This window comes from Eurosta solidaginis, chromosome 5, assembly GCF_040869045.1.
Source record: "Eurosta solidaginis isolate ZX-2024a chromosome 5, ASM4086904v1, whole genome shotgun sequence".
NCBI classification, from domain to species: Eukaryota; Metazoa; Arthropoda; class Insecta; order Diptera; family Tephritidae; genus Eurosta; species Eurosta solidaginis.
In genome coordinates, this window is record NC_090323.1 from 24,055,448 (window position 1) to 24,082,667 (window position 27,220).

The 27,220-nt window shown below is 41.3% G+C and overlaps 2 protein-coding genes across 2 annotated transcripts in view; both read right to left on the reverse strand.

The window, feature by feature from the left end:
• Nucleotides 1-27,220, reverse strand: part of LOC137252016 (larval serum protein 1 beta chain-like) — an 85,773-nt gene that overhangs the window by 28,392 nt on the left and 30,161 nt on the right. The window lies entirely within an intron of this gene.
• Nucleotides 1,263-16,712, reverse strand: PolH (DNA polymerase eta). The gene is made up of 4 exons (XM_067787141.1): nt 16,442-16,712; nt 16,118-16,385; nt 4,828-5,345; nt 1,263-3,208 (listed from the first exon to the last, which is right to left on the reverse strand). Exons 1-4 carry the CDS (start codon nt 16,600-16,602, stop codon nt 1,330-1,332), a joined length of 2,826 nt encoding a protein of 941 aa, XP_067643242.1. The 5' UTR covers nt 16,603-16,712; the 3' UTR covers nt 1,263-1,329.

Below are 27,220 nucleotides of genomic sequence, written 5' to 3' on the forward strand. Positions count from 1 at the left end.
TAAATTACCGGCAAAAAGCCCTAGCGCATATTTTTGGGTACGACAAAATTTCGTGGTCAAAACGTTAAGATATATTTGTCGCTACATTTTGCGGGTTGACCAGAGTTTACTAGCACCAGCAGAGAGGTTACAGTTCTTGATATGATATCCCTCTTTGGATCCTTTGTTTTCGCCTAAAAGCCTTTTCGCTCTTTATTGAGCCTCCTTATACGGAGATCTTGTGGGTTCTGCGATCGCACAAGATCCCTTTCTGTCGGTAGGCCTGCAATTTGAGCTTGGAAATTTGATAAGATTTCCGGAATTATACCAGTGGAAATGAAGCGAGTAGGGTGAGAATTGAGGTTAGCATCTGTCGCCAGTCAAAGCAGTCTATGAGCACCTCGGTTACGATGGAAAAACATAACAGGGCATATAGAAGTAATAAGAAAATTCATAGAAAATCTCATACTTGAATTACGTGATGCAATGAGCGTAGGCTCAGAATCGCACGGAATTTCGAAATATCCATTGTGGATTAAACGCTTTGGGAAACAGGAAATACATATACTGACCCTGACACGGATGGATCAAAGTTTTAACGGTAATGAACAAGCAGAAAACATAGCAAAGCAGGGTGCTAAGCAGCATTGTATGGTCAAGACAATTCAGTGGATTCACAAAGGCACACACTAGGAAAACCAAAAGTAACTGGGTAACAAAGCAGTGTAGAAACCCCGGATTAAGTGCCCAGGGCAAAGTCAGGCCGAATTGGCGAGAGTATCAGCCAAACTCATATATCTAAGTAGAGAAAGCCATCAAGCTTTGCTCACTGGGTACTGTACTGGGTATATACCGGTTCACATTCTCTGCGAATGCGTCACTCTGGCAGAGTAGAGACTCTCGCCTCAGTAAAAAGCCTTAAGAAGTACTTAAATGCATTTAAAGCCTCCATATATAGTACATGGCTGAAATGTCTAGCTCAATATATCTAAATAAAGATGGCAGTGCATCCAGGGATAGTAATAACAATAATTCATTTATCTGGTAGCAAGAGATAGAGGCGAAAATCCAAGTGAAATTTGGCTGATTATGGAATTAAGGAATTATACAGCCTGTTCCTCGGCTACGTCCCAGTCGCACTGAAACGTGTGGTTCGCATAAATATGTTCTTGTGTTTTCCTGTCCTATAGAAAGCAGCCTTAACCAACTTTGTAACTGTAGGGACCCTTCAACATTAATGTTAGTATTTTGGCCTATGGCCTGCAAAAGTAAAACGCATAGACTGGAAGAAACTCGCATATATTTTTCTCAACATTTACTTATACAACACATGAATACAAACTTAAATAACTAACAATTGGATTGCGAAAAGAATTGTGTAATAGGTTTAATGTTTGTATTTTTAATTGTACCTGAATGAGTTGTATTTATTGCACTAGTACAGGAGTTTTTTGGACTCTTATTCGCGACAGTCACAGTGCGCACTTCCAGCAAATTTAGTTGACGCTGCAGCGACTTAGCAATATGGAAATCTTTGTGTTCCTGTATTTGATTGACAGCTATGGACGATTTACATTCATCACAAATTATAGTATCCATAGTATCATCTAAAACGGTGATAACCCGGGCAGGGGTTTGAGATTCAGAAGAACCCGTAGAAGCTTTTGTGGCATTCGTGCTAGACGTGGGCTTCAAAAATTTTGTTATGTTCGCCCCACTTGTTGCTTTTGCTGCCTGAGCTGGCGATTTCTTTGCTTTTTTATTAGGTACTGTGGTGACAGAAGCTCCTGCATCAGAGCCTACGGTAGATTTATTGACCGTTAGTTTAGTTTTGATATGCGTGCGATATTCTTCACGTAATTGCTGACTGAGCTGCATTGCAACGTGATGATCTTGATGTAATTGCATTGAACGCTCATCTGAAGGTACATTTGCGTTACACATATCACATTTTATCATTTGTAAGAATTCTGCACGTAATTCTGGCATCGCAAATTCAACGTAACTCGATTCATAGGACTCTGTGGATTGTCTTTTTGAATTAGATGACATGCTAGGAGCCTGCTTTTGTTGATCAAGCAATTCTGTATATTTGCGCTTATTTTTTGAGGAACTAGTTTCGTTATCAAGCTTCTTATTTATTTCACTTTGTTCAGCGCTATTCACAGGTTGATTAAGCCTTTGTTGAGACCACTCATGCGAGTCATCTGATAGATCTATGCTGCTATTATTAATTGTAGTCGCAGTACCTTGCGCTGAAAATGTCTGTTCGCTTACAACATTTTTATGTTTTAAAATTTTTGCGAAAAAGCTTTTCGATATATCAGCACTTGTGTCACTTGAGCTTGTATTAATGGACACATGATCCTTGGCTGCTGATTTTTCATTTTTGTCTTCGTTACCTCTTTGTTTTTTTAATGCATTCAAAAAGAAGCTTCGTGCTTCTGGCGGCCCTTGCGGTTCCGGTGGCTGCTTTAAAGTTTCCGTACTATCTAATACATTTTTGATTACCAATGCGTCAGACAAGTTTTCTGTGTTACTATCCTTAGCGCGATCACCTAACTTATTTGTATGAACGGCAGTAGCATCTTCTTCAATACCTCGTCTCAAGAAGTTTTGCATCAAAGTTGGTTTCGTGCCAACCACTTGGCAGCTTGCATTGGTAGTACTATTCGGTGCTGTCATATCTCTCTCACCATCTGTTTCACTACTGAGAGTGTTTACCGGCCCACTCACGCTTTCTGTTTGCTTCCTCTTAGCAGCTAAATTCGCAAACATTTCTTGTAGTTTGCCTTGTCCACTTTGTATTGTTTCGAATTTACCAACGCTTATCCCCAAAAATTTTATTGGATTATTTAAAGCCAACGTGCTGCCTGTTTTGAAAAATTGTTTTGTATGCGTTTGTAGCACATCTAAGCTACATTTTATTAACGTTTCTTTATCATAGGCGTTTAGCGGTGCTGAGCGTGAGCTAGACACCTCTTCACCATCGATTTCTTGTATAAAACTAACAACCATTTGTTTGGCGCGTCGATTATTTTCTTCCATATCCTTTTCCATACGATCACATACCTCATTGGCGAGCTCGCCTAACCAGTGACGTAGTGTATTTAGTCCGGTTATATTGTTGCGGCCGGGAAACTTCTTACAGCATCCAATACTTTTTGAATAGAAACGCGGTGTTACCGCTTCTAGATCAATGCCACGACATATGTTGTATAGCCAGGTACTGTTAGGAAAGGATTTTCATTAGTCAAGAATTGTGATAGATTCGATGAATAGTGAGAATAAAAGTCTTAAAATGTGTTTATGTTTACTCCGGCTAGAGTCTATGCGTTGACGATCCGACAGGTCATGGACTGAAAATATAAGCGGTGGCAGGAGCTATGCTGACTCATTTCGTAGAGCGGGTTATAATTAGATTTGTAATTTGTTTCCATCAACTACTTGCGTTTACAGCAGTATGGCAAACGTGGCCAATCTACCCACCGCCAACGACCTCGAAACTATTTGGACAAAGGAGTTCATGAATCAGCGTCATCCCAGATATGCCCGTGAAAATATTAACCATATTACATAATTTAAAGCGGAAAATTGTACCATTTCCGATATAATTTTTATTCGTAGAGTAGGCAGAAATGTTGTTTTTGTTGTTGTTGTAGCAGTGCTTCGCCCCATTTAATAGGTGCGACCGATCACAAATTGTCATCAATATCCTCTAACGGGAGTCCAAGGAAACTAGCTGCTTCAACAGGGGTGGACCATAATGAGCGGGGTATTAGAGGAGTTGGTTCCACATTACAATTAAAGAGATGGTTGGTATCATGTGGGGACACATTGCAAGCGGGGCATAGATTTTGTATGTCGGGGTTGATTCTGGATAGGTAAGAGTTTAACCTGTTACAGTATCCAGATCGAAGTTGAGCTAGAGTGACTCGTGTTTCCCTGGGGAGTGTGCGTTCCTCTTCCGCAAGTTTAGGATACTGTCATTTGAGTACTGGATTCACCGGGCAATTCCCGGCATAAAGGTCCGACGCCTGTTTGTGGAGTTCACTGAGGACCTGCTTGTGTTTTTTGGCTTCATACGGCTGAGTTCTCAGGTGTCGTATTTCCTCATAATGCTAACGTAGTCTCCTTATGCCCCTGGGCGGTGTTGGCTCATCAATCAGATGCCTGTTGGGATGCCCAGGTTTCTGGGTATTCAACAGGAACTGTTTGGTTAGCATCTCATTTCTCTCCCTGATGGGGAGTATTCTCGCCTCATTATGTAGATGGTGTTCTGGGGGCATAAGAAGACAGCGCGTGGCGGTTCTGAGAGCAGTATTATTGGCAGGCCTGTAGCTTCTTTCAGTGAGTAGTTTTTAGGCTTGGTGACCAAATAGGGGACGCGTAGCATGCAATCGGCTGGCCAATTGCTTTGTAAGTAGTAATGAGCGTTTCTTTATCTTTTCCCCAAATACTGCCAGCAAGAGAGTTGAGGATTTTATTACAGCTCTGGATTTTTGGTACAATTGCGGCTGCATGCTCACCAAATTGTAGATCCTGATCAAACGTCACACCCAAGATTTTGGGGTGTAGGACAGTCGGTAGCGTAGTGCCATCGACGTGGAAGTTCAAAATGGTCGACATTTGGGACGTAGGCAGAAATAAAGTTGTAGGCTAATACATGCTTCAACATATTAAAAAGGAGCTTTTGATCCCAACTTGATGTATATCTCGCAAAAAGCATATTCATTCTCCTTATTTTGTCACACATTGTTATTAAAGCAAAGAAGTACGAATTCCTGCTAGCTCAGATTTTAGCTTGTCTGTCCTTATTTAGGTACTTATAGTTATACTACAACTCACCCATTCTTCTCATCGAATTTGCGTTGTAATTCCTGTTCTGTATACGCCAGCAGCTCACCCAAGTAACGTATTTGTAAAGTTTCACATATCTCTTCACCAAATTTACCACCTAAACCACGAATTTTGCCAAGCGGCAATGTATCAAATAATGCGGGTATTTGTGCTAGTGGCAATATCGTTTGCTTATTGGGCTTATTCATGCCGCAAGCTAATTTTGCAAGTATTTTATTATGCGCTATACCTGCGGAGCATTCATAGCCCGTTTGTGCTTTTACAGCGCTACGCACCTCCCCAGCAATAGCAGCGCCTATAAGCAAACGAATATCACTTTGATGCATAGCTGCCGCGGACATATTAGTTGTGTCGTGTGCCTGCGCAAATATATCCGAATCAAAATCGTTATCATTATCGGTAGGGTGATTTAAATATTTTGTGATTAAATTTAAATAAACGCATATTCTCTCATAACCAACAGCATATGTGTTGACAAGTCCTTGTGGTTGTAGCATAAATGAACCCTTGAATTATAAACATGTAGAGAATGGCAATAAGTTAAATTGTAGGCAGCAGGAGATTGAATTATATTTATAGTATTGATGGTCATCTATGATATAAAAGGTTCAACGTGGTCATAGTAAATCGTAACTGATATAGTCGGACAAAAGTCTTAAGGTACGGTTACGGTGCGTACTAGAGGTTTACGCCGATCACTTTATCGGCGGCGGCGGCGTGGGCGGCGCTCCGGCGTACGCCGGTGTTCTTACTTTAAAAAGCTTGATTTTTCTATTTAATAAAATAATATTTACGAAAGGTTTTGTTTGTATGCATTTAAGGTAATCAACATTTTGGCCAATTCGGAAAGATCCGAAATCCACGCCTCCTGACTCTAACACCATATGCCAGCACAGAAACTATAGGACTGCGACTTCGAACTCATATGTACCTGCGTCGACGTCACTTTCCTAGAAGCTCTATGTGTAGCTCCGAAGACTTTCTAACAGATGTTTTTGTCGCCCTATGCTGCCGAGCTACACCAGAAACACCTTGAAACGTTAGGGAGTGACTATTCGGCGAAGAATGCCGCCCTCGAAATCATAAGCAGTCTAAGTGGATGTCATTGCGTAACTCATGGGTGAAAATCGTATAATCCTCGGCGCAACTACATAATTAAAATTTTACAAGGACCCTGGATAAAATTTTTTAAATGTAGACCAAAGTTTGCAGACGTTTGTGTTCACAACATTGATTTCAATAGTCTTCGTTAAATCAAAAGGATATTTTAGAATGAAAGTCGACCGATTTTAAGTTGAAAGATGTTAATTGCTGTTTTCCGGCCTTACGATATAAGAGCTCATTATGGATGCCCGCGTAGCTTCAGTTTTCATACTAGTTCGACTGTCCACTACGTTAGGGTAGTAGCACACACGGTCATTCTTGGGAAAGCTTTTCCTTCACCATTTTGAGTGTGCGAAGGACAAAGCACACCTGGTAAATATATGTGCCTACGTGTAGGTGATATTTAAACTTGGTTGATAGGCTATAATTAATATGATTCCCTCCAAGGGACTAGTTTTGGTTAGGGCCGCCAACTTTAGGAAATGTCAAACCGGGAGACTTGGGTGTTGAAGGATGAAGTGTGAAAATCAAAATTAACATTTCAGACGCTATTTTATAGTTTCGCAAATAAACAACAATGTAAGCCCAAGTGATTTTTCAAACTTTTCTCATATGTACATATATCTTCAACTTAAGTATGAGGTGAGAATCATTTCAAAGGAGTGTTTAAACTACTGGAACCTAATAAATGATTTTGTATCACTGATTTCGCTTATTCTTTCTGCAATCGCAATATAACATTTTTAAAAAAATCGGAACTTTTTTTGGGTAATTTGCTCTTTTTACCAACTTCAGGACAATTTGAAAACATGTTCCCCTTTGCGTCATTTATTTAAATTCATTGTTCATTATCAAGGTACCAAAAAAGATCGACAAAGGACATCAACAATGACTTTAAATGCATCTATTTAAACATAAATAGCATAGTAGTTGCCATCATACTGTGCTCTGAAACATGTACAACCAAAGATATTCTAGACAATGAATTAGAAATAGCAACCTATAAAATGATAAGATGTGATTCCCATAGCAGGTACACAGGAGGTGTGTTAGTTTATGTACATAGTACAATTGATGTTAAAGTAATTTATAATGATAACATAAATGAAAACGTATGGTGCATTGTAATAAAACTGAAAAAGGTTGATAAAAAGTGGCAGATTGGAGTTCTGTACCACTCGCCAAGCACTAGTGATGCAGCTTTTGTAGAATACCTAAATGAAATTCTAATTGATAAATATGAAAAAAGTAACCATAATATAGTAGTCGGTGATTTTAATATTAACATGAACTGCATTTCAACATATAGTACTAAATTAAATGAGATATTTGCTGTATGAGGGTATGAGCCAAAAAATAGAATTTAATACGCGAATCACAGATACAAGTGAATCGAAAATTGATTTATTATTTTCAAACTCGGATGAAATTCACTGTAATAATTTGCAACAATACAAAATATCTGATCATGAAACTATAAAATTTAATATTAAAACGTCCAAAGTATACAAGATGAGACTGACCAAGAAAATCATAGCTTGGGACAAATATAATAGTGATATATGAATAAGCATCCTTAGATCATTTAGCTTCAACTTTACTATAAACTTATCAATTGAAAAAAAGGTTTATAATCAGCTGTTCCATGCTACCACCTTGTATCGTTCCGCCATGAAATAGCTCATACAAAAAATTAGTCAAATTAAAAAAATAAAGTACATGGAGAATAAAATCATTTTGAATGAAAATAATGCTAAAGAAATGTGGAAATATCTCAAACAAAGGGTTAACCTAACTAAAGATAACGAAGGGATAAAAAATGTGTTACTGGATGGCATAATGGTTGAAAACGAAACCGATCTTGAAAATGGTCTACATAGATTTTTTGTAAACAGTGTGACTGAAATTAATAATAACATAGAAACCTGTCAAGTAGCACTAGAGGATACACAAGTCCATTCAAAATTTAAGTTTGCTAAAACTATCACCGATGATGTTATTAATATCCTAAAAGACTTTAAATATAAAATAGGTGGAAGAAAACTTCTATCCGAAGGCGTACTAAAAGATTGTGTATCATATAAATCGTCAAATGTGGAAAACGTCAACAAAATACCTGTGGAAAAAGTTAAAAAGGCAATGCAACCTGAAGAACTTAGACCCATAAATACCCTACCAAGTGATGCTAAAATTCTCGAAGTCGTTGTTAAGAATCAGTTGGTGAATCATCTTGAAGTAAATAATATACTAGTCTACCAACAGTCAGGATTTAGGATAAAACATTCCTGTGAGACAACGCTGAACTTGGTGATATCTGATTGGAAAGAAGAGCTAAACAAGAAAAAATTAGTGGTTTCAGTTTTCCTTGACCTAAAAGGAGCTTTTGAAACGGTGGATAGAGAGATATTGTAACGAATTGCGGTAAAATCCTCTTATTTGCAACCTTCTGCTAAGTTCGAATCACTAAGCTGTTGAATAAATAACTCCAATATTTAATAATGCAAGATGGCCTTTATTCAAGTACTTCACAATAAATAACTCTACTATTGCTCGACAGATAGCGTGCGTAATCGAAACTGATTGTAGCGCCACTACTATTGCTGCCTTTTATACTCTTTGATTTCCTCGTTGCATCTTCTAGGCGCTTCTGTTCTAGAATCTACTAGTTGGTTATCTGTTATAATTATAACTACAGATGTACGTGTATAGCTCTCATATGCGCGTGTGTTTGTGAGCGACACTTCCACAATTATAATTGCATATCTCAGATAAGATATCTGCATGTGTTTGTGCGTTGTTTCTCCGCTGCGTGTACGTACATATGTGTAGATCTAATGATTGATTCGTTTATGTACATAGATACATAATGATTGATTTATGGATGTGCATACAAATCACTCTTACCATCGGCTTAGAGATGACAGTACCTCTTAGTGTTGCTAATATTCGTAACACTGCCATCCACCTAAGTCTGGTCGTCCCGATCAGACAAATCTCTCGATCTAAACGCTGCCAGCCTTTCCAAATGAACCACTTTCATTTTGGTTCGTGGTTTGCCCATGGTTTGTATGCGGTACACTACATCGTTAATCCGTTTTAGAACTTTGTATGGGCCTTCCCAATTACACTGCAATTTCGGGGACAAACCTTTTTTTCGTTGTGGGTTGTATAACAGCACCAAATCTCCTTCCTGAAACCCTTCTGAATTAATTGCTTTATCGTACCTCGCTTTCACCTTGTCACTCATAATCTTTGATCGTTGCCTTACAAGATCGTGTATCTCTCTCAGCTCGTCTTCCAAGACACCAGTGGATTTCTTGACATTTCTCTCCGCATCGGCATCTATGCCAAACTTCAAACAGCTGGCAGTTGAAGGTCATTGCCAAAAATTACCTTTGCGGGAGTTTGGCCCGTTGTCTCATGCACTGCCAATCGGTAAGCCATCAAGAATAATGATATATGTGTATCTCACTCCTTATGGTACTTGCCTACTACTTTCCTTAAATGCTCCTCCAATGTTCTATTGAATCGTTCCACCATACCATCGGACTGAGGATGCAATGCAGTTGTCCGTGTTTTTCGAATTCCCAATGATTTACACATTTCCCGGAACACAGCTGATTGGAAATTCCTGCCTTGGTCAGAATGTAACTCCATTGGTACACCATACCTTGCAACCCAATTATTTATAAACACTTCTGCTACTGTTTCCGCTTCTTGATTTGGGATTGGGTATACCTCTGGCCATTTGCTGAAGTAATCCATAACCACCAGTACATATTTGTTTCCGCAGTTGCTAGTAGGAAATGGACCTGCAACATCCATGGCGATCCTTTCAAATGGCGCACCTGAGTTATATTGCTTCATCTGGTCATGACTTCGGATTTTGGGCCCTTTCGCTCTGCTGCAAACCTCGCAGTTCGAAATCCACTCAGTGACCGATTGACGGCAACCAACCCAATAGAATCTCTGTTTAATCTTCTCGAGCGTCTTCGTGATTCCAAGATGACCTCCGCTTGGACCATTATGCACGTCAGGAATCCTCTTTCTGGGAACAACTATCAGTTTCTTCTTGCATTGACCATCCTCACTCTCCCATACTCGATGCAAGCAACCCGATATCAACTCTAAACTGTTCCACTGTGCCCAATATGAGCGCAATGGGACTCTCCGCTGACATCCCCTCTCTATTTGGTATTTCGTTTCGTTCGAGCCCTTGCATAACATGTTACAGATCTGTATCTTCTAGCTGACGCTTTCTTAGTTGTTCCTTGTCCCATTCATCCGTACATGTTATAGCCGTTAGCCGGCCATCTATAATGTCTTCTTTAGCCTCGGCCTTTGAACAGAGCTTGCATTCCAAACTACATGGTCTTCGTGACATTGCATCGGCATTCCCATGGGTACTACCTTTCCGATGCTCAATGGAAAAGTCATAGCTTTGTAGCCGCTCGATCCACCGTGCCAATTGTCCTTCTGGATTACGGAACTGCAGAAGCCATTTCAACGCTGCGTGATCTATCCTGACGCGGAATCGCGGGCCGTAGAGGTATTTGTGAAAATGTTTAATGCACTCTACCAATGCCAACAGCTCTCTCCATGTAACGCAATAGTTCCTCTCTGGTTTTCCAATCGAACGGCTGTGGTATGCAACTACCTTCTCTTGTCCATCGACCAGTTGTGATAAAACGCCTCCTATAGCATATCCACTCGTATCTGTATCTAGAATAAAGGTTGCTCCTGGAATCGGATATGCCAACATTGGGGCAGTGCACAAACGCTCTTTCAATGTTTGGAAAGCCACTTCTTGCTCCTTCTTCCATTCAAAAGCTTTATTTTTTCTTGTAAGCTCATGGAGGCTATGGGCTACGCTGGAAAAGTTTGGTACAAATCGCCGGTAATATGTGCACAGCCCAAGGAAACTTCTTTATTCATGCAAGTTCTGTGGTCGTGGCCAATCCTTTACTGCCTCTATCTTTTCATTCGCTGTACGGATACCTTCTGTCATTACCTAGTGACACAAATAATTTACTTCCATTTTAAACAGCGCACACTCTTTGCGACTTAGTTTCAAACCAGCGCCAGCTATTCTCTGGAAAACTTCCTCCAAGTTTTTAAGATGTTCATCGAAGTTCTTGCCCAATACTATGATGTCGTCCAGGTATACCAAGCATGTTTTCCAATGCAGTGCTTTCAATACGTGATCCACGAGTCTCTCAAAAGTAGCTGGTGCATTACAAAGTCCAAAAGGCATTACTGTAAATTGCCAAAGACCATCTCCGACGCTAAAAGCTGTTTTTTCTTTGTCTCCCACCTTCACCTCCACTTGCCAGTAGCCACTTTTCAAGTCCAGTGTGGAAAACCATTTCCTACCATAGAGCGAGTCCAGAGTGTCGTCAATTCTTGGCAATGGGTAGCTATCCTTTTTCGTGACGTCGTTCAACTTGCGGTAGTCCACGCAAAACCTCATTTTCCCATCCTTCTTCTTCACAAGTACCACAGGTGAGCTCCATGGACTAGCTGATGATTCGATGACTCCGCTGTCGCTCATTTCTTGTAAGATTTGACTCACAACTTCCCGCTTTGCTAGTGGAACAATACGTGGAGCTTGACGGATCGGCCTCGCATCTCCAGTGTCAATTTGATGTTTCACAACGTTGGTGCGGCCTGGTTTGGAGCCATCTTGGTCTAATACGTTCCCGTACTTTAGGAGCAGTTGCTTTGCCTTTCTCTGATAGTCTTCCTCTAGTCCCTCTGTCCATGCCATGATGTCATCTGAAAGATCAATATTGCTAGTTGAAACCTCTTCCTGGAGCTGTTCACAATTGATTATTACTTCAGCCTCTTGGCATCTTCCCAAAATAGCTCCTCTGATCAGTTTGAGTGGTGACTTGAACTCATTGAGTACTCTTACCGGGATACGTCCAGCCTGTTTTGTTATAGCCAAGGTTTTTCCTACAAGTATGTTCGGTGTTGATTTGTTTGCTGCCTCGACAACCCACAATTTGTTTGTCCCACAATCTCCATCAACATTTGCCCAGATGACTGCTTCGGATTTTGGTGGTATTTGCTGACTCTCTTCCACCAGCACTCGCTTACTGCTGTAGCCTCTCTCGTAGCCGAAATTAAGTGGCACATCCATGTTCTTATATCGCATCGTCTTGCTTTGCATATCGATTTAAATGCCTTGGTCGATTAAGAAGTCCACTCCAATTATGATTTCATCAACAATCTCTGCCACTATAAAATTGTGTACTACCGTGACGTTCCCAATTGCGACTTCACATGCTACTTCACCTAGAACCGTGGTGTCTTCTCCAGTGGCTGTACGCAATCTTGCTCCATGCAATGGTCTTATCTTCTTGTTGACTAAATCCGCTCGAATGATGGAATGAGATGCACCCGTATCTACAGTCAGTAAACGTTCCTTTCCATCCACATGTACTCCGACAGTAAGATTGCTTGACCTGCTTCCAATTTGCAAGATAGAGATTATGGGGCGTTCAATTGAGGGAGCCAGCTGTCGCCCCTTGTGGCTGACTCGCTTTAGTTTAACGATTGGGTGGATTTGGAGATTTGCTCATCTCCTTCAGCTCTGCGTTTACGGCCACCCACATTGCTGGAACTGTTAGGATTGGTACTGCAATAACGTGCAATGTGCCCTGGCTTTCCACATTTAAAGCATTTGACGCCACCATCGTTTTTCTGCTGCGTTCCTTTTAATGCTTCCAAAATTGTGTCTACCCAGTCTGGCCTTTCCACTTCCAGGCGACGAGCTTTGTATGCAGGCTTACTCAAAAGTGACGTTGTTTCCTGAGTCAGTGTATAGAATACCGTTTCAGCAAATGTTTGCTTTGGGCTTGCGTATGTAGCTCGCTTTGTTTCTACGTCCCGTATGCCATTTATAAAACTCTGAATCTTTACCCTTTCAGTGTATTCCACAGGTGCGTCCGCATTTGCAAGATGAGCCAATATTTCAATGTCTGAAGCAAACTCCTGCAAAGTCTCGTTCGATTTTTGGTAGCGGTTTTGCAATTCTATTTGGTAGATTTGTTTCCTGTGTTCGCTTCTGGAACGTCGTTCTACAGCAGCCATCAATGCGTCATAACTGTTCCGTTCGTACTCTGGAATAGTCTGTAAGATTTCGGCAGCTGGTCCTTTCAATGCTACGAAGAGTGCAGCGACTTTATCTTCAGCATTCCAGTTGTTCACTATTGCGGTCTTCTCAAATTGTAGCTTAAAGACCTGGAAAGGAACAGAACCGTCAAAGGATGGTGTTTTTACCTTTGGATTACTCGCTGAAACTGCTGGGCGATTTAGTTGCAACTCCTGTATACGATCTATCAAGGCATCCATCTCGGCCTCCATTTTATCTTGTCGTTCACTAAAAACCTCCAGCTGCGATGACTTTTGTTTCCTGTGCCTCCAGCTTCGTTGAGCTACGCTCTTCCTGTCCTTCGAGTTGTAATGTTATGCGTGCCTCTTGCTCTTTTAATTGTTCTGCAATTTGTGACGCCATGTGTGTTTTCTGTTCAACCAATTGTGCTTCAGTCTTCGATGTGATGCGTGTCTCCTGCGATTCCAGTTGGGATGACATTTGTGACGACATTTCTGAAATGCGTGCCTCCTGTGCTTCCATCATGGATGTTAAACGTGTCTCCTGCGATTCCAGCTGAGATGCCACTATCGATGTTTGAGCAGTTATTGCAGCCAATATCGTGTTCAAGTCTGTGCTCGTAACTGTCTGCGATGTTTCGTTTTTCTCTTCAATTTTTGTTGTTGTCTCGTCGACATCAAGATGAAAGACATACTCTTCCACGTTAATTCCTTCTGCTTACATTGCCTCTCGTAGTCGTGCCTGAAGTTCGAGTTTAATGCCGGTTGTATTCAATCCACGGCTCTCCAACTCCTTCTTCAGTTGCTGGATCTTCAATTCACTGAACTTTGCCATGTCCTTGTTGTCCTCTGGAATTTATTCAACAATTTCTCTTCTGACACCAACTGTAACGAATTTATTGCAAATCCTCTTATTTGCAACCTTCTGCTAAGTTCGAATCACTAAACTGTTGAATAAATAACTCCAATATTTAATAATGCAAGATGGCCTTTATTCAAGTACTTCACAATAAATAACTCTACTATTGCTCGACAGATAGCGTGCTTAATCGAAACTGATTGTAGCGCCTCTACTATTGCTGCCTTTTATACTCTTTGATTTCCTCGTTGCATCTTCTAGGCGCTTCTGTTCTAGAATCTACTAGTTGGTTATCTGTTATAATTATAACTACAGATGTACGTGTACAGCTCTCATATGCGCGTGTGTGAGCGACACTTCCACAATTATAATTGCATATCTCAGATAAGATATCTACATGTCTTTGTGCGTTGCTTCTCCGTTGCGTGTACGTACATATGTGTACACCTAATGATTGATTCGTTTATGTACATACATAATGATTGATTTATGGATGTGCATACAAATCACTCTTAGCATCGGCTTAGAGATGACAGTACCCCTCAGTGTTGCTAATATTCGTAACAACATTAATAAAAAAAATGCAGCGGATTGGCATAAATGATATTGAACTTAAATGGTTCCGCAACTATTTGAAGCAGAGAAAGCAGAAAACAGTTATAAATGCTGTGACGTCGAATGAATTAGAGGTACCCATAGGGTTACCTCAAGGCACAGTATGGGCACCTATACTATTTCTTATATACATAAATGACATAGTCAATGCTATCGAAGGTTGTGAAATTAGACTTTTTGCGGATGATGCATTAATTATGATAAGTGAAAATAATATTAAAACTGCCCTTGCCATAATGCAACATGTACTAAATAACTTGTATAAATGGTTGTGTGGTAATAGACTGAAACTAAATATTAATAAAACTAAATATATGATAATAACAAGGAAGCATATCAATGAGGATGATATAGCCGAGCTAAAAATAAATGATGAAATCATACAAAGGGTTAACAGTATAAAATACTTAGGAATAATAATTGATAATAAACTCAAATTTGAAGATCATATAAATTATACAATTAAAAAAGTTGCTTATAAAATAGGAGTCATGCAGAGAACAACTAAATTTATTCAAAAAAAAGTACAAAATAATTTTATATAAATCAATTATAAAACGGCGCTTCGTGTAATGCCCGTCCATTCTATTCATAATATCGGATAAAGAAGTAGACAAGCTCCAAAAGCTTCAAAATAGATGCATGAGATTTATTCTTCAGAAACCTAGAGATACACGAACGGCTGACATGTTGAAGACTTTGGTTAAGTGTGAAACAAAAGATTTTTTCCACTCCATGAAATTCATATTTAATATCAAACATGGAAATGTACCTGAGTATTTAAATAAAAATATAGCATTAGTTGAGCAAACTCACAACATAAATACGAGGAACAAACATAATTTCAAATTGCCGTTTTTTAGAACTGAAATTGATCAACATAACATTTTCTACAAGGGTCTGAAAAGTTACAATGATCTGCCTATGGATATAAAAAGTTGCAACCAAATAACAGTATTTGAAACAAAATTATATGAATATTGTAAAACCTTAGCTATAAGATAAAAAACTGTAATATATTCTAATTTACGAATTAGGCTTCTGGCCGCAATAAATAAATAATAATAATTATTATTATTATATTTTTGAAAAAATATACAGTGAGCATATAAATTTATTATAGAACTTTTCCTTTAGTGCTTTGTTTTAATAACTTGGTGAATTGGGTGATGCAAAGTCCGTGTTAAGCTGACATCGAAAGCGCCTGTTTTTTTAAATAACTTTTGAACAGTTAGAAAAAATTTAATTTCGGAATTAGTTTCTTATAGCTGGCAGTGATGCGCATCCGTTGATACCACTTTCGACCAATTTTCGACATGAACAATAAATGGCCTAAACAGACTTAAACGAGTAGAAAATATAGTAACGAGCCGGACGCCGCCACCGCTGCAGCGCCGATTTTTTTGACATTCGGCGGCGGCGTGCGAAAAACGACCAAAATCGGCGGCGACGGCGGCGTATATCTCTAGAGCGTACTGGACCTACTTTCGATAAAGAACGGGAAACACCGATAACGATGTTCTTATCGTTACAACAAGATTGTACTTTAGTTTTCAGAGGAGTTATGGACATTAGTGTACTCACCGCATTCATGTTTTCCAAACGTTTGTTAACAGCTTCCGTAATATCCAAATAAGCTTCGTCTACAGAAGCACGCTCCAACAATGGCGTAAAGCGCTGCAATACATTTGCTACTTCTTTGCCTGCCTCACGATATTTGCTTAGGTCTGCCTTTTCATGAATATTCGGCACCCTAACCAATTGTATTTCCGGACAATGTTCCTTTGCCTCATCACCCCGCATATGACGAGTAACGCCTTTGGCACGCGCTGCATAGTTTACCGCTATAATTCTATGAAAAATCGTAATTTTTTTAATATTCACCAACTTTTTTTTATATTTACTCACCCTCCACCCCGCCATTCATTGTATTGTACTACTGCTATTGGTTGTCCTTTCAGTTGTGGGTCTAATTTTTCCTCTACTTGACAATAGAAACAATCCATGTCCACTAAAACAACTACACGATTATACTTTTGTGTCATTGGCACAAAGCTTCGAACCGACATTTTTCTTTGAATATTGTTAATAAAATATTGCAAAATATTGCATTGGAATTCGAAAAAACACCCGAACGCGCAAAAACTTTGACAGCTGTTGCCAGTAGTTACAGTAAATACTGGATAAAGCGTTCTTATCAAACATAAAGGGGCGGTTTCACCACTGCTAATCGTGACCGCACTTTAATTGACAGCACAAATCACACACAGAAAATTGCGCATTGCGCTTGTAAACAAAAGACCAGCTGTTTTCATGGGCAATTCATACGTCCTTTTGCTTTAGTTCTTGTTTTTTTCTCTCTTTCTTTCATTCGCTCAAGCAGTCAACTGTCACGTAGATGCGCAGAACGAAGCAATTTTGAACTCGTGAATGCGCAATCTGGGTAGGTGATTTGAGAATTGACAGATATATCTCGTGAAATAATTTGCCGGTTAGCGAGAGCCGAAGATGAAGAAAAAGGCCTTAAAAGGTCCGCTAATATTCATGATAAAATTTTGCATTAGTGCACCGCCCTTTGACAATAGCCGTGTTTTTCTTCACACGCGTATACGTTTACGTTTGCGCGTAAACAAAAACGCTTATCCACGTTTAGATAATGAACCCGTCTAGGACAGCACCAGTACTAGCGACAGCACTAGGTGTATACGAAAGAGTACCGAAGAGGACACAGCCCTCTGATTGGCCACGAACAGTACGAATAGGACCGCATAGAATACATAATTAGTGTAGAGGGTGAAACATAGACACATATTTCCGTTACATCTGAGTATAATGCGCAATGGAATTTAGTACGACACATTTTATGAGCAGCAATTTCAGAGGTGTATTTAAAGTTTGTCGCTTAACAGTCCATATAAAGTTTAAGCGTAAACGTATATAGAAGTAAAAAAAAAACACAGCTAATATATGTAAAAAAAGTTGGTGGAGGGTCCTCCAACGTAAAAACTAATCTTTCTACAACAGCGGTCGGTGGTAGTTCCTTACTTTAGCTCAGAGCTGCTGCATTCATACAAAAATATTGGCAGAGGTGGCAAAATACGAGCTTTAGATCAAGGATCACAAACCTTTAAGCGGGAGAAAAAATTGTGTTTGTGGCAAAAAATATTTCCGAAAAATCGAAAACTGCCCATACCACTCCGATGAGGGTGGATTCCATAGTAAAGATAATATATATCTTTTTTATATGTTCTCTCTTTATTGATATGGCACATTTTACGAAATTTACGACCTAGTCACGATGAAGTTTTTCATATAAATGCTTGATGCGTACGTTTTCCCACTTGTTGGTACTTTTCTAACATTTTTCACAGTTTAACATTTCAAACGTGTTAGTAAGGCAAGATGCACATGAGGCGTAACTTCATAGACGCGTACAAGATATGACATGTAGCTACGATTTCTTTACGCCTCAAGGTCTGCACACGAAGCTACTTTGGAGTGTCGCTACAAAAAGCAAACAATTATTGAAAAAAATAAGAAATTAAATTTCTTCAGGTATATCCGTCCTCGAAACCAAAGGAACATAGTTATTAAAAGTTGTTTGCATCCGCGTGCCTTTGTTAACTATGAAAGGCAACTTTACACCACCGCAGACTAGATAAAAAAAGATATATTTAGTTTCCAACACTTTAATCGTGTTACGGTCTGCTGCTACGGTCTACGGCTACGACCCACTTGGGAGCGTGTTCACGGGAACACACCTAGCGATGTGGAAAGGGTTGCGATGAAAAATATCGAAAAAGAAGGGAACAGACAGACCGGCCATCACTAGAAGACGGGGAGAAAAAAAAAAGAAGACAGAAAAAAGAAGAAAAAAACCACCACGAGTTCCGGACAAAAAGTTTTTCGCGCGGCTCTTTCTCTTCCCTTTTTGGATTTGCCACGCTGATGAACGGAGCTAGACCATAACGTGTTTGCTTGTGCCAAGTCGTATCGTATCAACGATTTATATACTTTTTTTTAAATCCGTACAAATCAAATGTTAAAACGCTATTCGAAACCAAGAAAAATAAAAAGAATTGGTTGAGTTTCCGGCACTGACCGAGAAAAACGTGGGAAAATTTTTGGGAAACAAGGAAGAAGGTCATTTAAAAGGCCAAAGAACAATCAGCAAAATGCCGAGGAACTAGTGGTACTAACCCTTACAAGAATATCCAAATATCCAGCTGAAGTAGTAAGTCAGTGCTTCCAAGTCAAACCTAGTGAGGAAAGTTCTAGGGATGTCAAACCTAGTGAGGAAAGTTCTAGGGATTCCGACTCGGATTCGGACGGCACTAACTAATTGTGAGGAGAAGCCTTGATACTCGAAGATAGACCTCTTTCTCTACGTTTGCGAAGTACACCACCACCTTTGGAAAGCGTCCAACACCCCATCCGCCTCCAGGGCCAGCAGTACGCTGCAGCGTAATACAGCGAACGCCCAATTTAGCACAAAGTCATCCAGAAGGTAAAGGTCCACACGAAGTTGCCTTGCCACCAGGTCCGCTCGATCCCCTCAGACCAGAGTGAAACAACCATCAACGCCGGCCTACTGGGTGAGTCAGTTCCTTTTTTTTTTGTGCTTAAAAGCGCGGACACATATTTGGGCGCTAATGCCTGCCTTTTGGTTATGGGTCGTGCGTTTATGTACCCTATGAATGTGTAGGAAGTCCGGTCAGAATTCAAACCATTAGCGCAATTGTTAAAATAAAATAATGTTGGTTAAAAAAAAAAGAAAACATTTAGAGAAACAACTATTTAAACGCGGTTCATACATCTGTATATATAATTAACTTAAATATATGCATTTACATACATGTAGAAGAAAGAAAGCGAACACCAAATTTAGTATACCCAACAAAAAAAAAAGAATGTCCGGTTTTAAAAAAACTTCCAGCATATTGGCGTAGACGTTTTCGAGTGGAACGCAAGAATATCTAGAAATGAATATATAAAATGTAAATGTTAAGAAGTCTGCAAAATTCTGTAATGCGATCTACGATCTACTATAGGAATTTTGAGCCAAATAACTACAACTATTTTTAAGGTATTTTTTTTTACTCCAGTGTGCGTCGCTTGGTTTCCACGTTATTTGCTATGTACAAGCATACCTATGAAATTAAAATCTATTCAGCAGTATGGAAATAAATTCGAAAGAGCATTGAGATGAATTACACATTTTTTTCAGCAAATGACCTGTAAACCAGAGCAACAGCAGCAACATTGTTATCAAATTTAGTTATAATAAGAAGGAATACAATTTCCTGTATAATTGTTTCTTAAAAAGAAAAAAAAAAATGTTATATGTACATACAGCTGCGAACAAAAGAATAGCAGTTAAAGATATTAAACACCTTTTATTAGTAAAAGAAGGATCATTTATTTGAAAAGCTGCAATAAACTTGCAACCAAACTTGTTTTAGAACCATTTAAAAACGTCTAAAGCCCCAAAAAGGAATTATTACTTTGGCTTTACAAAGTTAATATTTACTATTCATGTTTCTTAATACCGGGATCGAAATGAACTCCATCAAATAGATACTTATGTACAAATTTCCTTGTTCGAAATTATTTTTTTGTACCTCTTAAACAAGCATTTTATCACATTTTTCTCTATAACTTAATGCGTATACCTTATTTTGAAGGAAACAAATTTAGATAAAACTCAGGATTGAGTAGTATATATATACATCTTCATATAAATTTTTCTTTATAAATGATGAATTATAAATAAATTTGTAATTGAAATGGGAATGCTGGCGTCGCCAATTATTTAGAAGGCATAAGGTAAGACAGGTAAGGGGCCACCGAGATTTAGGTGCGTCGGTGGCCATGGTTATTTGAGGGTGGGATAAAGCACCGGGCGTCGCAACAACACCCGCGGCGCCCCCTATGTATATTCGGCCCTTTTCTTTTTTATTTTTAATTTTTTTCAGCTTTTTTGTTATTATTTAATTTTTCAGCGTTTCTTTTGAGTTTGATTTAAACTGTTAGTAACCGGTCATCTCCGGTTCGGTAATTTTTTTTTGCGGTAATTTTTTTTGAATTTTTGAATTTTTAAGTTTTGGAATGTTAACGGGTTGTCCGTGGCATCCGGTTCGACCGGATGTCGTCTTGATTTGAATTTATAAGCGTTTTGAGTCGGTCTCTGCGCTTCTGTCAGTTTATTTTGATTTTGACAGCTGCTAGTTTGATAGGCATGATAGGAACTTTTTTTCTGTTTATGGCGCAGGAACAGTAAGGTTGGCAAGGACCCGCCCCAGCCGACAATGACTAGCCACTGTGCACCACTACATCATGCCGACCGCCTTCCTTACTGATTCCACTGTAGATGCGTTACCATAACAGATGGCGCCCAACGTGGTTCCTGAGGCGCCGGGTGCGAGGGTCACTCCTGGTCAACTTGTGAAGTTGACCATCCCACCAGTCCGGGGTGAGCAGCCGCAGGAGCAGCCACCTGCGTTGCGGGGGGATGGGTTGACGGATCAGGGTGTCCGGAGTGATCATCGTCTCCGGTAGCTGAGGGATCCACGAGACTTTACGTCAAGTCTCCGGAATTTTTTTTTATTTTCACCCGTTGAGGCAGTGCTGCACGCACTTAATTTTTTTTGTAAGTGGGTTTTTTTTATTTTTCCCGGAATGTTGTCCGTTAGTCGGCTATGGAATAATATTGTCCGCTAAATTGGGGTTTTGCTGTAAAGTAGTTTTTTGTTTCCTTTAGCCGAATTTGTGTTGTCCAGGGTGAATGTGTGTGCGCGTGTAGTGAGGACCCCAGCTCATCCCACGTCCCAGGTGGTAGCTTGGAATACCACCTGGATGGTGATGGGTTGAGCTGGGATTCAGAGTGGCACCCCTTCCTGTCCCACCAGACTGGGGGAGCGGTTTCGAAACCGCTCCACCCATTGCGGCGGAGGCAGGAGGGGTGTCCAGCGAGAATGGACGGGAGGCCTCAACACCCCCAACCAGTCCCAGGGGCAAGCCCCTGGAGACTGCCCCTGCGTTGCGGCTGGGCGTGTTGAGACCTACTCGTGTGTGCCTGGAGCGGACCCTGGTGGCCCCAACCAAACTCGGAGGGGGGGCCTTAAGACCCCCCCCGATTGCGGTTGGGAGCACTAGGGCCAAGTATGAATGTGTTTGTATTAAATTTTTTTTTTTGCCTAGCCTACTGCCTTCTAGTGATGGGATGTCAGCGTTCCCATCACCACCTACATTGTTCATATAAAATTTATAGATAACTAACCGTTTTCCTTTCAGCTTTTGAAATTTTTTTTCTCTATTTTGGTGCGATCATTGATAAATGATTGCCTTAATTCTCGCACAATTTTTTTTTATATATAGATATATAAACTTTTTTTTTCTCCTTTAACAAACCATCTTCTGGGAACAGAAGTTTTTTTTTTCCGAATACTAGGATTTGACAAAGAATTTTTTTTTAACGGATTATGTCGCGTAACCAGTCCTACGGGCAAACGGGCCGGAACACTCCGTTCGAGAGTGCGGGCAGTTTACGAGGGAACCAGCACCGGGGCGGTGCTAATAGGGGGGCTTTTTCGAAAGCAAGGCGTCCTTTGGTGGTGCATACCCCAGTAGGAGGATCCTACGGAAATCCCGCGGGGACTCATATAGGCTCGGGCCCGAACGACGACCGCGACAAACTGGACATACCTGTAAGCACCAGCAATTTAAATGCATCGCTGCTAAACACCCACAACATCTCGGGGATAATGACCAATGTGTCGAACTATGCACCAGATGGAGCGGGTGCCTTACCACCAAATCAAGAGGTTGGAAATTTTGGGGACGCTACCAGCGATCAGGCGAACCTCCTAGGAATGCAGGACGAAGCCACTCGTGGAGGCTCGTGGGTGGACGTGCTACACCAACTGTTCCAGGCTTCGCAGGAGGAAATGCGGAGAGAGATGGGCTCAATTAGAGCCAACATGGCCCAGCTCAACGCCGCTCTCGAATCCACGCAGCAAGCACACCAGCAACACAGGAACGCAAGCAGGATGGACCGTAACCCATTGCCATCGGTAGTACCGCCAATGTACCCGACTCCAAGCAGCATAACAGTAAAACCGCAGGAGTGGAAAATCGCATTCGACGGCACTGGGAGTGTAAGCGATTTCCTCTTCAAATTAAACACCTTGTGTGAGCGCACACAATGCCCTGACGAACAAATAATGGCCAGTTTCCACTTATTCCTTTCGGGACGAGCCGAAGAATGGTACTGGCTGTTCACAAAACAAAACCCAAATGCGACATATGCCTTTTTGTGCTACTCCTTAAAAAGAGAGTTTGGCACCTTGAAAACGGACCACGAGATCATGATGGAGATCTCCATGCGCAAGCAAAAGGCAAGTGAGTGTTATGACGTGTTTCACGCGGACATAATCTCCTTGAACGCGCGCTTAAGGGAGCCGATGTCAGAGCTTCTACTGATTGACATAATAAAAAGGAACGTCAACAGTAGCCTTAAGCTAATGCTTTTTAATGCGGACGTAAGGAACCTCCATGATCTGCGCGATGTAGCACGCCGAGGTGAACAAGTGCTGAAAGAGAGCAAGCTGCTGGGAGCCAATTACCCAGGACGGCATGTAAGCGAGGCACGAGTGACAACCCCGGACATGACGATGGAAGGCGAGAACGGCGAGATAGATCCGCAGATAGAGGCGCTGGAATATAGACGCAGCAGAAGACCGGACTACTCAGGAATCCAGTGCTGGAATTGCCAGGGAATGGGGCACTCCTATATATATTGCGAGGAACCCATAAAAAGTCCTTTTTGTTTTAAATGTGGGTATAAGGGTGTATTCACTCCTAAATGCCCTAGGGACCATCGCAGGCAGGGAAACCAGTACCCGAGCGAGAAGATGGGGGAACCTCGTTCGGCTTCATAGCTCCCACATCAGCCAGTGCTCGAGGCGTCGTCCCGTGCGCTGAACCAGAGGGCGAATCTCTGCATGGAGTTGGTGAGCTTCCGAGGTGCAGTAGTACCCTGGCAGAAGAACCCTCGACTGTAATAATAACCTTCCCCGATAGTACTGACGATTCGAATAGTTCTGAATCCGAGAGTCGAACGTCCTCTTTCACGATGGGCGAGCAAATCAAAATTCTGCGACGCCAGCATAGGGATGTCGCGTGCCAAACGCAACTTTTCCCAACCCTAAAAGAAAGGGAGGATAGGTATGAACAAATGAGACATACCATTTTTGACCAATATCCGGTATCGGACAATATTTTGAAGTGTAGGAAGAGATACCACCGGAGAGTACAGGAGCGTAGACTGCTGCAAGCCACCACGTTAACGCTTACAGAGGACGAAAGGCCTTTAGTAAAGGCTAGAATTAAAAATAGTTTTCTTGTAGGGTTGTTAGACTCGGGAGCCAACGTCTCCATCTTAGGGAAAAATGGAGTAGAATTCCTAGAGGATAACGGCTTCGAATATCAGCCCTTACATGCGTTCGTATATACCGCGGGCGGCAACAAGCAAAAAATTTTAGGCTCAGTATCCCTACCGGTCACTTTTAAAAATATCACAAAGGTTATTCGTTTTTACCTTGTTCCCTCATTGCTCCAAGAAGCATACTTCGGGGTAGATTTTTGGAGAGCATTTGCGTTAGCTCCCGAAATATTCCCAAGCGTAGAGTGCCTTGAGGTTAGACTTGAAAAGGAAGAGGAACCGAACCTCCATGAATTGTCACCAAACCAGAAATCAGAATTGCGAAAAGTCATCGAGACGTTTCCTTCGTACGAGAAGTTAGGCCTAGGGCAAACTAAATTAGTGGAGCATCACATCGACACCGGTGATGCTGTGCCTATAAAAAGCAAGCATTTTCCTCTTTCGCCGCCGAGGCAAGCCGAAGCTTTTAGAGAACTAGACAGGTTACTACAGTTAGGAGTTATAGAAGAATCCAACTCCCCGTGGTGTAGTCCTGTAGTACTGGTCCGGAAACCAGGCAAAGTCAGGCTGTGCATAGATTCGAGAAAGGTCAACGCGGTGACTAAGAAGGATTCGTACCCCCTGCCTCATATCAACGGCTTATTGAGCAGACTGAAAGATACGCATTTTATTAGTGGCATTGATCTGAAAGACGCGTTCTTCCAGATCAAATTGACAGAGTCCTCGAAGAAAAAAACAGCATTCGCAGTTCCGGGGAGGCCTCTGTACCACTTCAAGGTGATGCCATTTGGTCTGTGCAATGGACCGCAGACTATGAGTAGGCTGATGGACAAGGCGATCCCTTCGCGTCTGCGAGAGAACGTCTTTGTCTACCTGGACGATCTGATGGTATGTAGCACTAATTTTGAGGATCATCTAAAATTGCTAGCGGAAGTGGCGAACTGTTTGAGAGATGCAGGTCTGACAATAAATGTGGAAAAAAGTAAATTTTGTCAGAAGGAAATACGCTACTTAGGGTATTTGATAGGCAGCGGGTGTCTGAAAGTGGATCCGGGAAAAGTAGAAGCAATACAAAACTTCCCGATCCCTAAATCCCCTCGGCAAGTGCGTAGGTTTGTGGGCATGGCGAATTGGTACCGAGCATTTATTACCAATTTTGCTGACTTGGCAGGTCCCTTGACCGACTGTCTCCGCAAGTCAGCAGGCCCGTTTAAACTCACTCCTGAAGCTATAGAGGCGTTCGAAAAACTAAAAGTAGCCTTGAGTTCGGCGCCTGTCTTGGCCCAACCAGACTTTTCCAAAGAATTCGTAATACAATGCGACGCTTCCAAAATAGGTGTTGGCGGAGTATTGTTTCAGGTCGATGATGATGGCGCTGAGCATCCAATCGCATTCGTGTCGAAAAAGCTGAATAATGCTCAACGCAATTATACAGTAACCGAGCTGGAATGTCTTGCAGCCATAATTAGCGTGAAGCGTTTCCGACCCTATGTCGAAGGATTACCTTTTCGGATTATTACGGACCACTCCAGTCTCAAGTGGTTGATGACACAAAAGGACTTGAGCGGGAGGTTGGCGAGATGGTCACTCTTACTGCAAAGATACGACTTTAAAATGGAACATCGTAAGGGCACCCTGAATGTAGTACCAGACGCGCTGTCGCGTTTTGATGTTGACGAGTTAACTTTCACTACCACACCCGGAGAAATAGATTTAGTCTCTCCCGAATTTTGCAGCAACGAATATTTAGACCTAATTCGGACCGTCACCGAAAACGAGGAATCACTTCCGGATTTACGAGCGGTAGACGGTGTAATCTTCAAAAGAGTTAAGTTTCGTAAGGGGTTGGAAGGGGAAGAAGACTCGCTGTGGCGTTTATGGTTGCCAAAAGGGTTGACTGAGGAAGCAGTGAGATTAGCACATGACGCTAACCGGAGTTACCATGGCGGATGGCAGAAAACCTTAGAACGTGTTAGGCAGAAGTACTTCTGGCCGCAGCAGGCTAAGGACGTCAGGGACTACGTCCAGCGTTGTGACACCTGCAGAACGGTAAAACCCACCAATCAGCAGTCGAGACCACCTATAGGGAGTACCTTTGAATCCGAAAGGCCATTTCAGCGGTTGTATTGCGACTTTCTAGGGCCGTATCCGAGATCTAAGCGGCGAAATCAATTTCTTTTCATAGTACTAGACCATTTTTCAAAATACGTTTGGCTAAAGCCCATGCAGAGAGCCACCACTGTAAACGTTATAAATTACTTCGCTTCAGAAATTTTTCCGGCTGTAGGGGTCCCTGAGTTTATTCACAGTGACAATGGTAAACAGTTTATCTCGAAGGAAATGAACCAATTTTTTGCAAACTACGGGGTGACGCACGTGAGGACGGGGCTATATTCTCCCCAAGCGAACGCATCCGAACGCGTCAACAGAGAAATTGTTTCTAAGATTAGGATTTTCCTAAAAGATAAACCTGACCATACTGATTGGGATAAGCATATACCCGAGATTTTATCAGTTTTGAGAAGTGATTTTCATACAGCGATTCAGTGTTCTCCATACCTTGCGTTATATGGCCAAAACATGGTCCAACATGCCTCAACGTACAACATTTTAGGGAAACTCGGCAGCCTTCGAGAAGACCAGGTCAAGGTAGTAAGCCGAGCTGACAAGTTGACTAATATTCGTGAGCAGATCCGTAGAAATTTAGATCAGGCCAAAGATAGGGGAGTAACCACCTATAACAAGCGCTCTAGACACGTCAACTATAAGGAAGGTCAGGAAGTTTTTCGGAGAAACTTTGCCTTAAGTAATTTTAAACAGGGCATTAATGCCAAATTCCTACCCAAATACCTGAAGTGTCGCGTGCTTCGAAAAATAGGCAACGCATTGTATGATCTCGAGGACCTAAACGGGAAATTGATAGGTCGCTTTCACGCGTCGGACATTCGCCCGCAATGAACTAGAAAACGTTTCTTTTGCCAATTTACAATTTGATTTTTTTTATACACCCACCAATTGGACCTTTTTTTTTGTCTGGGCGTTTTGGCGGTCGGGGACATCTCGCCCAGTATTCTCCCCGAGCACTGACCTCATAGGTTGTTCACACGCGTACTCACCGAGGACCGTGAACACCCTGGCAGTCCACGCTTAGGTCGGACTAGCCTTTCGGAGTTTGGACGAGTTCTCCGTATCAAAATATCTATTTTTTTTTGTCTTGCCTTTTGTGGGGGCGATAACCACTGAAA

Bases quoted from the DNA above. Each gene is read 5' to 3' on its own strand.
- PolH (XM_067787141.1), bottom strand. From the start codon at position 16,602: ATGTCGGTTCGAAGCTTTGTGCCAATGACACAAAAGTATAATCGTGTA. The intron at 16,386-16,441 runs GTGAGTAAATAT...GATTTTTCATAG, and splicing joins AATGAATGGCGGGGTGGAGG to AATTATAGCGGTAAACTATG. The intron at 5,346-16,117 runs GTGAGTACACTA...TTATAATTCAAG, and splicing joins GTTTGGAAAACATGAATGCG to GGTTCATTTATGCTACAACC.